At 35.8% G+C, this 14906-nt stretch overlaps 1 protein-coding gene across 2 annotated transcripts in view; it reads right to left on the minus strand.

Annotated features, from left to right (window-relative positions):
• Ass (argininosuccinate synthase) overlaps window positions 1-14906 on the minus strand; it is a 62335-nt gene that overhangs the window by 17630 nt on the left and 29799 nt on the right. For both annotated transcript variants that reach the window (XM_069834134.1, XM_069834133.1), the window contains exons 7-9: window positions 10869-11014; window positions 3052-3190; window positions 1468-1569 (exon numbers count right to left, since the gene is read on the minus strand). In XM_069834134.1, the coding sequence (XP_069690235.1) occupies window positions 1468-1569; window positions 3052-3190; window positions 10869-11014 (387 nt within the window). The remainder of the gene's footprint in view (window positions 1-1467; window positions 1570-3051; window positions 3191-10868; window positions 11015-14906) is intronic.

Here is a 14906-nt window from a genome sequence, read left to right on the forward strand (position 1 = left end):
TTCAAAAATGCGATTTTCGGTTTCAGGGTGGTTAATTATATATGTTAGGACCAATTATTTTTGGAAAATCGAAAATTACCAGAAAAATTTCGGCTACAGATTTATTATTAGTATAGATATGAAAGAGCATTCAATTGTTTATACACCACATTCGTTTGTTTTCGCATCTTCTCTTTTCTATCGTCGCTTGGCAACCTGGATTATTGTTATTTTTTATTAGAGCTGAAGATAATAAATCTACAAAAACATATTGAGCATTTCTTGTAATAGTTGTGTTTGTGTATTAAATTATTTTAAAATGGTGTATACCCTTCAAGAAAGAACATAAATCATCCTTATTGATTAAACTTAGGAAATTACACAAAATAAGCCGTGTTTTCATCCTACAATCAACTGATAATAACAAAGCTTCTTATAATCACTACAGAATGCCTGGTATTTAGATGAATTTTGTTTTATCCCATGCACTGTTCTGGCGAAATGTCACATTCCTGAGCGATGGCTCTGATTGATTCACCTTTTTTAAACCGTTCCAATAGTTGTAACTCCTGCTTCAACATAAGCACACATTTCTGTTCCCTGCCTCGCTGCCAACGTGTACCAGTATCTGCACACTACTGAACTGGTTCAACCGGTTAGCCTTGTGCAGCACGGGACAGGATGCGTTGACTTACCTTGTATCGTGAAGTATACGAGAGTGAGCGTCTATTTGTGGAGTTCCACTGTAATTTCAATTGTATGTGACTGGTAAACGGTTGAAGATAGAAACCTACAGTAACGTTTAAATGAAAGGAAAAGTCAACGAGTTTTGATATGCACATCACCATATCTCTACATGAGCTCCAGCTGTCACTGTGACGACATCGAGGCGATGAACGATTTCTTGCCAAGCACGTTGGAGCATGCCTTCTCGAATGCTCTCAATAGCCTCTATGATGCGCTCCCGAAGATCACGAAGGTCTCTGACTGGGGTGGCGTACACTTTATCTTTGACGTAGCCCCAGACAAAGAAATCGAGCAGTGTTAAATCCGGAGATCTCGGGGGCCAAGCGATCGGTCCTCCCCTATCAATCCAACGGCCAGGGAACACGTTGTCTACAATCATACTAACGTCTACCGAGACGTTCTAGCATCTTATTGGCGAATTCCATTCGTTTGAATTTGTCATCCGGCTCCAGACGTTGCATTAACTGCACTTTGTATGCGTTTTTTATTTTATTTTTATACGAGTATTTCAACTTCATAATGTCTGAATAGGTTAAGTATTCGTTAATATACAATTGTTAAGATTTTGTGATCGAATTTTAAGGATATATTATTTACACTTTTATTTTATTCACGAAATAGTCCTAATAAATGTCACTCGAGGTCTGAGATTTTCCAGAAAAAAGTTCATATCTGAGACATAAGCTAAAGATAACACAGTTATTTCTTAGATATGACTGAACTCATGTCGATTACCCTTACCTGATCCTTTATACAGCTCCACTTGGACCCAACCTGTCACATGACGCTGAGACAAAGCAATGCTATCTCTCACAAATTCACATTCTGGGCTGAACCAAAATCCTGCAATTACAACACAAAAGCAAGCTGTCTAGATACAAAATTCTTCTGACCATTGCAATTAAACATAGGCTTAGTCCTTAAGCTGAAGCCATCAAAGTCATTGAGATTAATGAATTAGAAAACTGTAAGTTTAATATAAATTTTAAAAAAATGTGGAACGTTTAAAGTTGGTGGTTGTGTGATTGTTCAGGTATGGATGTTTGTAGGTTATGATATATGTTAAATACATTAAAGATAGTTATGCATGTTGCATTATTAAATTAAGAGTTATTCAATTCTATCCTTTATGCCAGCCGTGCCGAAAATGTGACTCGCGAGCACATTGTGGCTCGCAATGATAGCTGTGCATTTCTCTTGCTTCCTACCTCCCCCAACCCCTACCCTCTCACTCACTGGAGTCAAACTCCGTTCCATTTGTATTTGTCTCTGACCTGCGAGTGGCGTATCGTCGCAATGTCTCTCTCGAAACCATGTACCTGTACAAAAACGGAAGTTTAAAGTAGGATGGGAGGACGCATTTTTTTGCTGCCAATATGGTGAGAATATTAAATGTATGATTTGTTCACAAGTATTACGAGGAAAACTGTTGAATAACATAAAACGGTATTATATTACATGTTACTGATGAAACTTTAAAAGGTTGTGTTGTTATTATTATTATTATTATTATTATTATTATTATTATTATCATCATCATCATCATCATCATCTTCATCATCATCAACTCTGTACGTCGGCCCTTTTTCAGCAGATGTACGATTAATGCGGTTAGATCTTCAATTTAAACTCACAGATTTACAATGTGATGTTAAATGAAAGCTAGATGTAAGGACTTGACAAATGTTGAACTTTTCAAATCTTTGCCAAAAAAATAAATATCCGAAGCTTCGTTCTTTCGAGTGCTCTGTTGAAACCATGTTCACTACAACTTACGTTCTGAAAAAATAGTTTCAACAATGAAAATAATAAAAACCGACTTTAGATCACGACTGACAGACAAATACCTTCGTGATCAACTACGACTGGCAGTAAGTGACATAATTCCTGATTTTGAAACTCTGTCGCAGAGACATTCTGAAGACAATTAATAGGTTGTGATAATGTATCCTGTGTTTTCTTATTCATTTCTTTCTTCGTTACACGTACTAAACATTAGTTTGTAGCCTTATACTGTATAAAATTATATTTAAGTGCTTGACGTAAGGAAAATGAAAATCCGTTAAGTGAGACAGTTGCTTCACTTCCCGTCCGGGTGTCCGTCTCCCTCCATAGGTGCTATGTACGTTGCAGGTTACACAGTGGCTCGGCGCACGATTACATTTTCGCCACGGCTGCTTTATGCTATCTCGCGGGTTGCACGGGTACGCTCCCGCTAAGGAGCAAGATTCTTCTAAAGTATTACAGGACTTTTGTCCGCATAAATGCACAATTAAACGTTCCACATTAAAAAATAGATTTTAATGAAGTTCGGATTGCATTTACCATTATATACGTAGTCCGCCATTTTGTCTCGCAGATATGTCTTGACACGCAACACTTCCCTATCAAGACAAAATGTCTCCAGATCTGTGTGGGCAGCATGAAGAATAGCGCCTCCTGGTGTCTCGTACACGCCACGTGACTGAAAGTCAATATTAAATTATTGTTTAGTCAACTGCTCGAACACAAAATAAGACATCACTCATGAGCAGGCTTCGAGACTTGGGACCCGATACAATAAGTTTACTGTGCATGTACTATAGGTTGTTGACTCGCTGCAGGTAGTGAAGGTAGAGATGTGTTGAGGTAACAACGTTGCTATTTAGAGTAGAGTACGGTAGTATGGGGAAACACACATATGTACATTCTGAAAGTAAATATACATTACACAATGACAATGTCAAAAGAATGTGAAAAGCATTTATTCTCATTTCTTTTATAAGCATTTGTGTTTAATTATACACAGTGTTAATGGTGGAAATAAACATGTAGCAATTTTAATTTCTTCATTTATCCTATTGGTCGTTTTTAGGAAGTGCAGTTACAGTACCGAATTGCAATTTACTACAAGATACATTTTCAGTGTCTCAAACGTAAATATTTTTCGGTTATCTGCCAAACACAGTTTGTACTGTGAAAAGCTGCGCTCTATGTCACATGACGTGATAGGAGCAAAACGAAAAAACCTAACATCATTGCAGTCTCTAACATGATCCATGGCAGTCTCTAAGAGCCATATTCACAGACATTCTTAGCGCGGGCTTCCGGTGGGTGATCAGCGAACTTACGTTTTTCGTATTCATAAACCAGTGTTAGCGATATGATATGAATCCTGTACAAGTAATCACTCGATAGCCGGGGCTAGTTTAGCACGCTCGTAGCGTGGGTTAGCGAAATGTCTATGCATAGCACCCTAAGAGACAGTCCTTTATTCTCAGGTGACTCTATGTCCACTAATTTGCTGTTTATGTTACACAATGTTCCATATCCGTTATTTTTACATAAAATTGATTTCCACTTCTGTTTTACACGTTCAGTAACCGGTGTACTTGGTGTCTCATTAATTATCTGCGTCATTTCCTCAACTAATTTGAGAGCTTCCGGCATCTCTTACTCTGTCGTCATCCTTTTACTGTTATAAATCGAATGCAACTGCCGAGCAAATTGATAGGCTTATGTATTTTCCCTGGATCAGAAGTGGGAAAGTTTTGTGTTTCTTACTGTGGGAAGATAAAAAAGGCTGGAGGAACGTCAAGGCTAGATCATTAGCTTACAGTTTACTTCCATTCAGTGCGGTACAGCTACATTAGTGCAACGAATCTTCATTCGCATACAAATAAATGTACAAAAGTGTCGTGCTATATTTCTAGTAGTCGACAGTTTCAGCACTTACTGTAAGGTAAGTCACATTACGTCTGTAATGTAATGTACAGTAGAAACCCGATTATCTTTCACCCTATTAACCGATTGGCGGATTATCCGACTGTCTTTTTCTCGCTTCTTTTTTGTTTTTTTTTTTTTTACTACAGAAACATATGAAGTACTACTGTACGTTTTATTAGTACGGGATAATCCATATGAAATCGGTCAGTAAAAAACCTCGCATTTTTTATACTCTAATTTATTCCCTATTTATACAAGGTGCTGAGGGGAGTGCATTTTCAAAAATATACTATCGAAAGTCAAACGGTTTTCGTATTATTGAGCGACAAATTTATCGTATTTTATAAAAACAAGCCTCTTTTAGCGCTCAGAACTCTGGAACCATTTACTGCAGAACATTGAACGAGAGCTCATTTTGAAGCTGACATTTGGTAGGTTATGTTAAGAAGTAATCCTTGTTTTTATTGTATACAGAGAGACAGATAATCTGATTTTACTTACTTTTAGGCTTCTTGCCAATTTGTAAAAATGTAAAAAATATTGGGAAAAAACCTTGCATTATTAAGAGGAATTCGGCATTGTTTGCTTAGTGGCTCGGCAATAAGTTTCGAGGGTATTAAATAAATTATTTTCACACGCCTAGACTTGAACGGCGTTGTACCGCACGCACTGGGCGAGAGCTGAAGATAAGCGAGCGTTGGGCGTCATTTTACTCCAGTGTTTATGAAAACCTGTGCACAGCCATGACTGCTAGACGACACATCATGTGTTTGTCTCCTGGCCGTGCTTACCTCGGCTAGCTCCCGTCTCACAGTCAGCTGCTTAGTTCACGCGCGTACTATTTATTTTCTTTATTTGATATTTTCAATATTTTCTTATCAACTTATCATCAGTAAAAAATATGTGTTATTTGTACTTTCAATGCGGAATCTAACTACATATTTTTAAAATATTTTTTCCTAACCAAAGGCGTCTTAATGAGGAAAAATTTAAATTTCTCCATTTCCATAAAAAGTAAGAAAATCTGTTTATATGTCAATATAAACTTTAATTTCTCAGCATCAAAATAAACCATGATTTTGATCATTGGGTGAAAGGGTTTCGGAGCTACAACAGTTTAAAGTTGCTAATTTTATGAAAATACGATAAATTTAAACATTTTTAATTTAAACACTATGAAGTTCCGATGCCTCAAACTTTGCACAAAGCATTGTATCACAGTTCTCTACGTACAAAAAAAGTTTCATTGTATTTAGAAATTGTAAGATCAATTTTCTCTATATTTCGGTCGATTTGAGATGGAATAACTCGTACGTACTTTTTCTAGAGAATGTTATTACAAGACTTTACACTTACACAATTTGGTCTACTGGTTGGAGTTGCCGTACCGCACAACTTCAAGATAAAATGCATTTCGTAAGTGTCAAAAGAAAACTTTTGGTGCCAAGTATCGAAAAAACTGCAAATAGTTTAGTGGTTTGGGGAAAGAGAAACTGTGGTTCATCTCGCATCAGAGTACGAGACTGATGTTACAACTGTGCGCGATTTAATAAAAATCACGGATAAAGTGTATAGAGTATGTAAATCTACAACATGAGACCTCTACTATTCCTATTTTTACGCTGACAGCCATTACAAGGAGTTTCTTTGCCCCTTAAAAACACGTCGTTAACAACCGAATTAAATTAGTGAACTTCTGATTCACTACCTAGCGTGTTAAACACAAGACTACGGAGGAAATTACGAAACTTCAAGTATTATTCACTTAATTTATTAAAATATTTTATGCTCGACCATGCCGAAATGTAATAATTATACACCTGGTAGCAGTCCTTTAATGCATGTCATTAAAGTACACCTACTCATTAAAGGTCAGGTCTTTCAGCCAATGACGACTCAGGTTACAACTGTTCAGCCAATGATAGGTCAGCTTTCTACCGTTATAAAACCGCAAGTATCGATTATTCTCGGATATGCAATCGAAAGAGAATTAGCGAAAAGTCACGGAGGCTGGAAATCCAATACTGTCGCAGAAGGTTATGATCTGTTACTATAATAATTAGCGTTAATTGTAAATAATATTCAAATAAATTCAATTTGTCATCTCGTTTTTCAATGTCTAATTTTATTTCAATGTTATCTCTGTAGGTTCTTATGGCCTAGCAAGGTCAATGTGGACATCTGTTCCTCGGAAAAAAATCAATACATTCGCGTCTGCGCACATCTCACAACATACGGGACATTGCTCCAGGTCAGATACAATAAAATTAATAATATCAAGTTAGAAATATGATCGAGCATAAAAAGTCGTATGAAACTCGCCTATAATGGTAATTAAGAAGCTCGTATGAAAATTATGAAACTCGCTTGCGCTCGTTTCATAAATATCCATACTCACTTCTTAATTACCTTCATTATAGGCTCGTTGCATAATGTACTATTATGGTATGGATTATCCGACGTTTGCAATTAACCGCTCATTCCACTCCCTTCATTACCACGAATAGTAGAAGTTCTACTGTATAAGTCACGATATTTTATTACTGAAAGCAGAAGCGCTGAATCATCGCTAAGCGAACTGTTACTTGCCTATTTCATTTTGAAAGGCGCCATACTAAGCGAAACCTGTTTCCAGGCGTACATTATTTATATAAACGTTCAGGTCTACTTGCATGGTCTTACTTACTTACGGGCTTTTAAGGAACCCGGAGGTTCATTGCCGCCCTCACATAAGCCCGCCATTGGTCCCTATCCTGAGCAAGATTAATCAATTCTCTATCTTCATATCCAACCTCCCTCAAATCCACTTTAATATTATTTTCCCATCTACGTCTCGGCCTCCCTAAAGGTCTTTTTCCCTCCGGCCTCCCAACTAACACTTTATATGCATTTCTGGACTCGCCCATACGTGCTACATGCCCTGCCCATCTCAAACGTCTGGATTTAATGTTCTTAATTATGTCAGGTGAAGAATACAATGCGTGCAGTTCTGTGTTGTATAACTTTCTCCGTTCCTCTGTAACGTCATCCCTCTTAGCCCCAAATATTTTCCTAAGCACTTTATTCTCAAACACCCCTAACCTATGTTCCTCTCTCAAAGTGAGAGTCCAAGTTTCACAACCATAAAGAATATAACTGTTTTATAAATTCTAACTTTCAGATTTTTTGACAGCAGACTGGATGATAAAAGCTTCTCAACCGAATAATAACTGGCATTTCGCAAATATTGATTCTATGTTTAATTTCCTCCCGAGTATCATTTATATTTGTTACTGTTGCTTCAAGATATTTGAACTTCTCCACCTCTTCAAAAGATAAATTTACAATTTTTATATTTCCATTTCGTACAATATTCTCATCACGAGACATAATCATATACTTTGTCTTTTCGGGATTTACTTCCAAACCTATATCTTTACTTGCATCCAGTAAAATTCCCGTGTTTTCCCTAATCGTTTGTGGATTTTCTCCTAACATATTCACGTCATCCGCATAGACAAGAAGCTGATGTAGCCCGTTCAATTCCAAACCCTCTCTGTTATCCTGGACTTTCCTAATGGCATATTCTAAAGCGAAGTTAAAAAGTAAAGGTGATAGTGCATCTCCTTGCTTTAGCCCTCAGTGAATTGGAAACGCATCTGACAGAAACTGACCTATACGAACTCTGCTGTACGTTTCACTGAGACACATTTTAATTAATCGAACTAGTTTCTTGGGAATACCAAATTCAATAAGAATATTGTATAAAACGTCTCTCTTAACAGAGTCATTTGCCTTTTTGAAATCCATGAATAACTGATGCACTGTACCCTTATACTCCCATTTTTTCTCCATTATCTGTCGAATACAAAATGTCTGATCAATAGTTGATCTATTACTCGCATGGTGTACATCCAAATTTCTATCATATTCGATAGAGGAATAAGACATTATAGTAATTAATTATAAAGAGGGTTGTACTCACAAATGTCACTGATCGAAACTAACAACGCTTCGATTAAATTACTAAACGTCCCTACTCCCTAACGTCTAATGCGTGTCCGAGTGAGAGAGGGGGGAGAGAGGGACGGAGGGGAAGGGGCGGGAAGGGGAAGAGGGAGAGTAGAGGGAGATGGGGAAGGGAGGGGGTAGTACGTGTTTTTATGAGTGTTTTGGCATGCGTACATGCGCATGTGCACTTTTTTTGTATATGTTTTTGCGAGACCTGTAATCACATGAAAGAATCTCATTTAACTAGGTTGCGTTAATTGGATTAACATCTTTATTCTTGATAGATGAGTAGGACTAAGTGCATAATGTAATTTGTTACATTTGTTGATATAATGATATAATGATGGGTGTTGGGCTTTTTCCATTTATTTCTGCCATGAATTATAAAAATAGAGACATTAGAGTAAAATACCAGAAAAGCGTCAGCATCCTAAAAAAACCGGTTCAAGTGAGTTCCACACTCTTCATGTTCATAAATGTCACGTAGCTAGAACAAGAATAGCCTACAGGCCTTCCATGTTGAAGATCGACGCAATCTCCATTCCACCATATGGTGGTTGTCATATACAGACATGGACAAATTATTAACAAAATTGACGATTTTTATGATAATTCTGTTTACAAAATTTGACTTTTCAATTTAGACTACAGTTGACAATTTTGCATATTTCCATCATTACAGTAGACAGAAATATGCAAAAACGTCAACTGTAGTTTAAATTGAAGAGTCAAGTTTTGTAAAAATATATAATAAAAATCTTCAATTTTGCTAACAATTTGTAAATTATCAAAAATGTCAACTGCATTGAAGAGTCAAATTTTGTAAAAATATAAAACAAAAATCTTCAGTTTTGCTAATAATTTGGAAATATCCAAAATGTCAACTGTAGTCCAAATTGAAGAATCGAATTTTGTAAAAATATACAATAAAAACCTTCAGTTTTGCTAATAATTTGTAAATATCCAAAAATATCAAATATAGTCCAAATTGATTAGTTAAATTTTGAAAAATATACAATACAAATCTTCAATTTTGCTAATAATTTAGAAATACACAAAAATGTCAACTGTAATCTAAATTGAAGAATCATATTTTGTAAAAATATATAATAAAAATCTTCAATTTTGCTAATAATTTGTCCACGTCTGTAGTTTTCAGAATTATTCAGTGATCAGACTTTCACGGATAAAAATGGCATCAGTGGAGAATTCATTCCAAGTCCAAAAACATTTCTACTGATTTTAAATTAAATCTGTATGCATCGAATAAATACAAATTCTTTCTTTCTACTAATAATGTTGTTCTTTAGTCCTGAAGACAGGTCTGAAGCTCATAAGTGATACCAGGAAGGCACCATTTATGAGGCAACTAGGTCAGGAGATAATGGGGTAGGGTGGCCAGTTCCTTTCCCCCTCCATTGCATATATCGCCGAATAGCTACATATTACTAGACAGTTGTGTGCAGTTGTGTTATCCTGCTCAGGTATTTAGTACGAGTTGAATAGTGTAGTGCTGATCCATTCATAATGTGGAAGTAAAAACGTTAAATTCGCTCAGAGATACGAAATGCAATTAAGAAGTGTGAGAGTGACATTTTATGTATTAACGAAGACAATATCGTGTGTAATGTATGTAAAATTGAAATAAAAACCAGAACGACTCAGGCTATAGAGAAACATTGCAACAGTACATCGCACAGGAAATGCGTTGAAATGAAATCTGAGGAACCATCTACTACATCATCATCATCATCATCATCATCATCATCATTTAGTTGTGAGGGTCTAACGACACTTGCAACATGATGCCCAGTGCAAATATTCCTCTAAAGAAATTGAGTCATCCCCATTTTAGAGGTTTTCTTCAGAAATTCTCTCGATACAAAAACTGTTTAAGCGATAGGCGAAGACGATTCAGCTTCGACAACTTACGAGAATATATCGTCGTTTACTGCAACGCTGGTAATTGCACCAATGATGACGAGGACTGAACCTTGCAAGGTATGTACTACAGTACGTTATTTTTCTTTCCCTTCTGACTGTACGGAGATACAGTAGCATGTTGACGTCGTCTCTTTACGTTTAAAATCTGTTGAGTCAATGGTCTGAATGAAAAAAAAATGTAACCTATAGTAAATGTGCACCTACATTCAACGATAAGTCATCCCGCATACGCTGTCTAGTTATTACACTAGTCAGACTTCAGATGCATACAAACAATTGTTGTTCTTCCTCTGACACATATCGTCAAGTGAGATGTACTGCCTGATAATAGATGTACGTATCAGCCAGAACCTCAATCAGAGGATACTACTAATAATATCAGCTATGAAATTTATAATCACGGCATTTTAATTTCAATCTGTGTTCTTCTCATTTAGAGAATAAAATCTCTCTATTTTATCGTTCCTCATCGTAACAGATCCTAAAATTACATGAATTCTCACCTTTAAGCCGATGAATCTGTTTTCCACAATATCAATTCTACCAACACCGTGCTTTCCTCCAGCCTGGTTCAGGAAGATAAAAATCTGAAGTGGATCTGTTACAACAGTGCTGCCCTCTGTCAGATTCTGAACACTAACAGGAATTCCTGAAAAATAAAGTCATTAGAAAATTAATGAGAGGAGAACGAGAGCCAATTATACTGCTAGAAATGCCCCTCGTGATATTTATGCACTTCAGACTTTCTGTATGCTGTGCTGCCTTAGTCGATTGTACTCGAAATGTTCACAGAGTAGTATTTATTATCAGTTCCTCTATGATTGTCTGCAATTGCATTCATTCCTATACTATTGTATAATTGCGAAACTGGGGTAAAAATAAAAATGGTGATTAAAAGTGGTGAATACTGACAAAGTTGGAAGTTCGCGTAACAGATAGATATTTGAAATTGTAAGAGTTATTAATTTCTCAATAACTACAATTCTGTTCCATAATCATTATTTTTAATAGGTAAATAGATATAGCTTTTATCGTCGAAGGCATAATATATGCATAGACATGGTCAAATATATACAGTACATTAAAATTTAAAATATGTCAAATATAATAGTACATTATGCAACGAGCCTATAATGATAGTAATTAAGAAGCGAGTATGGATGTTTATGAAACGAGCGCAAGCGAGTTTCATAATTTTCATACGAGCTTCTTAATTACCATTAAAGGCGAGTTTCATACGACTTTTTATGCTCGACCATATTTCTAACTTGAAATTATTCAGATGTATACATTTTATTTGTATCTGACAAATCGAAAGTGACCTTGTTCTAGGTCGTGAATTGTGAGATGTGCGCAGACGCGAAAGTATTGATTTTTTTTTTCCGAGGAACGATAATGTCATTGACCTTGTGTAATCCCGTTAAACTTGGTATAACCTTGATTATTGAATTCGACATTGAAAAATGAGATGACAAATTGAATTTATTTGAATATTATTTACAATTAACGCTAATTATTATAGTAACAGGACATAACCTTCTGCGACAGTATTGGATTTCCAGCCTCCGTGACTTTTCGCTAATTCTCTTTCGATTGCATATCCGAGAATAATCGATACTTGCGGTTTTATAACGGTACAAAGCTGACTTGTTATTGGCTGAACACCTGTAAGCTGAGTTGTCATTGGCTGAAAACACCTGTACTTTAATGAGTAGGTGTACTTTAATGACATGCATTAAAGGACTGCTACCAGGTGTATAATTACTACATTTCGGCATGGTCGAGGATAAAATACATTATTCATTTCATTTCAAGGGCCCATGCGTGTATCCTCTAGATTGTAGGGACACAAATTTATTAATTTCATTTGTATGTAATTCCTGAATTTGTGAGTATTTTTTGTAAATTTGATGTCCTCAGGCAAACTATTGTAGATTTTGATACCAAAAACCATATAAGTTATGCTAATATTTGTAAGATGGTGTACTGGAATAGTTAAACTCTTTTTGTTACGAGTATCATAAGTATGAAAGTCACTATTTTGGTGAAAATCAGACAGATTTTTATAAATTAGTTGTAAAACGTTAAAAAATATATATACCATAAACAGTGAGAATATTATAGGCCTACTGTAAGAAATATTCCCTACGAGAGGTCCTACTGTCAACGCCCGCTGTGCACCTGACAACACGCTTCATTCAGCATGGTTCCAGATCCCCAAAAACAAATGCCATATGAAAACCTTGACTCAACGTGTGCAAAATAAAAAGACAATGAATAGATTTAGCAATGATAGAATTTGTAAAAACGAGAAAGTATTTTGGTAATATGGGTTTGAGGATTTGCCGTGGAATTACCTGACATTCACCTTACAGCTGGGGAAATCCAATCAGTCTAAGCGGGATTCGAACCCACACTAGAGCGCCGCCTAGAAGCAAGATTCCTATTCGCTACTTAGAGAACACGTAGGTGATTTATTCTTCCAACTCCATAAAACGTACTTAATTAACGCTGTAAAAATGAACGTGTGATCTAACTAAAAGAATTATTTGTACCATATTAGATGCACCGAACATATTTTTTTAAATTATTCATTTTTCCTCCATTTCTTAAGTTTTTATTCTTAATTTAAAAATGGGGCTGATATCACGGTTTATTTATTTGTTTTATTTTTTACGGTCTAGTTTATATTACCTGTTTCCACACACAGACTTCATTTTAACTTCTTATGCTACATAATTAATAACAATTAATGCTGGTGTGAGACAAGGTTGTCCTTTATTAATTCTGTGCCAAGAGGAAAAATGTATTAAGTCAATTTTTTGTGGAAATGAGACTTTTATATATTCTGAAAGCGGAAACAATTCTCTACAATCTGGTAAAACAGCTAAAGTCAAATAAGACTCCTAACTGGATTTATAGAGCGTTACCAAATGTCCTAAGTACTTTTTGAATCGAGCACACACAGAATAAAGGACTGACGAATATTTAATACTGTATTCTTTACAAACATCACATGTTTACCTTCCATGCTTCCCTATTAAAAAGGTCTAACTTGTATTTTAGCTATTTTATCACATCCTTTTAAAACTTTATGCTCGAACATGCCGAAATGTAGTAATTATATACCTGGTAGCAGTCCTTTAATGCATGTCATTAAAGTACACCTATTCATTAAAGTTCAGGTTTTCGATTATTCTCGGATATGCAATCGAAAGACAACGAGGGAAACGTCACGGAGGCTGGAAATCCAATACTGTCGCAGAAGGTTATGTTCTGTTACTATAATAATTAGCGTTAATTGTAAATAATATTGAAATAAATTCAATCTGTCAACTCGTTTTTCAATGTCGAATTCAATTTCAAGGTTATATCAAGATTAATTTTTATCTTACTTTCTAGATTATATCAAGGTCGTCGACATTCGTTTCCCGGAAAAAATCAATACTTTCGTGTCTGCGCACATCTCACAATTTATGAGGTAGGCTATTGCACTCACTCACATAACAATAACATGAATACTTATGAATAATTTCAAGTTAGAAATATGGTCGAGCATAAAACGTCGTATGAAACTTGCCTACAATGGTAATTAAGACGCTCGTATGAAAATTATGAAACTCGCTTGCGCTAGTTTCATAAACATACTCGCGTCTTAATTACTACCATTATAGGCTCGTTGCATAATGTACTATTAAGCACAAGGTAAACAGTTCTATATTGTTTAAGACCTATTTTTCATTCCTAATAATTTACATTTCCCGTTTATTTTGACATGAAAAAGGTCTTATGTTTAAATAGTCCCTTCTTCTCAGTTTGGGTTGCAGTCTTAAAAGGGCTTAAGTGCGGCTATTTTTGGAAATAATCAAGAAAATTGTTAAATGAGCAACATTACCTATTTAAGAAGAAATATAAACAAATAATATCCAGGAAAAACCTCTTAATTAAAAGAACTCTATAATTGACACCAATTTCAATCTTTATACTGCTCTCCTGAAAAGTATAAAATTTTTACTTAAGACCTTTTTTCTCCCGGCCACAGAATTTATCCTAATGTTCCCTTCAGTCAAGCCCCTTTCCCCCCCCCCCCCGCCAAAAATTAATTTTAAGTCGGCGCCACTGGATTAGACAAGAATTGAGAGTTCAGGAAATAAACGATACAATTAACTTGCAATCCTACAGAGCAAGATGGAGACATCATGTGGATGGTACTGCAGATGGTAGTTAACTCTACAATACCAATCCAAGGGAAGAAGGAATCAGGAAAGACCAATGAAAAGATGGTCAAATGAATATGGAGTCGGAGCGGATTGAAAAGTCCAAACCGTGAGGAAGAAGAATAAGATCCTATTTATGCGACACTTAATTCACATGCAGTTGCTATTAATATGATGTAGGTGCGAACAAATGAACTCGTAGGCCTAATATACAAAATCTTGTGAAAAACAGAAATGACGCCCTTGACAACAGACATATAGACATATAGGTGAAGAGTCTAAAAGATGGGACATGACAGTTAAACGGCCGAGCTTGGAACTACA

Source organism: Periplaneta americana, chromosome 8 (assembly GCF_040183065.1).
Source record: "Periplaneta americana isolate PAMFEO1 chromosome 8, P.americana_PAMFEO1_priV1, whole genome shotgun sequence".
In the NCBI taxonomy this organism is placed as follows: Eukaryota; Metazoa; Arthropoda; class Insecta; order Blattodea; family Blattidae; genus Periplaneta; species Periplaneta americana.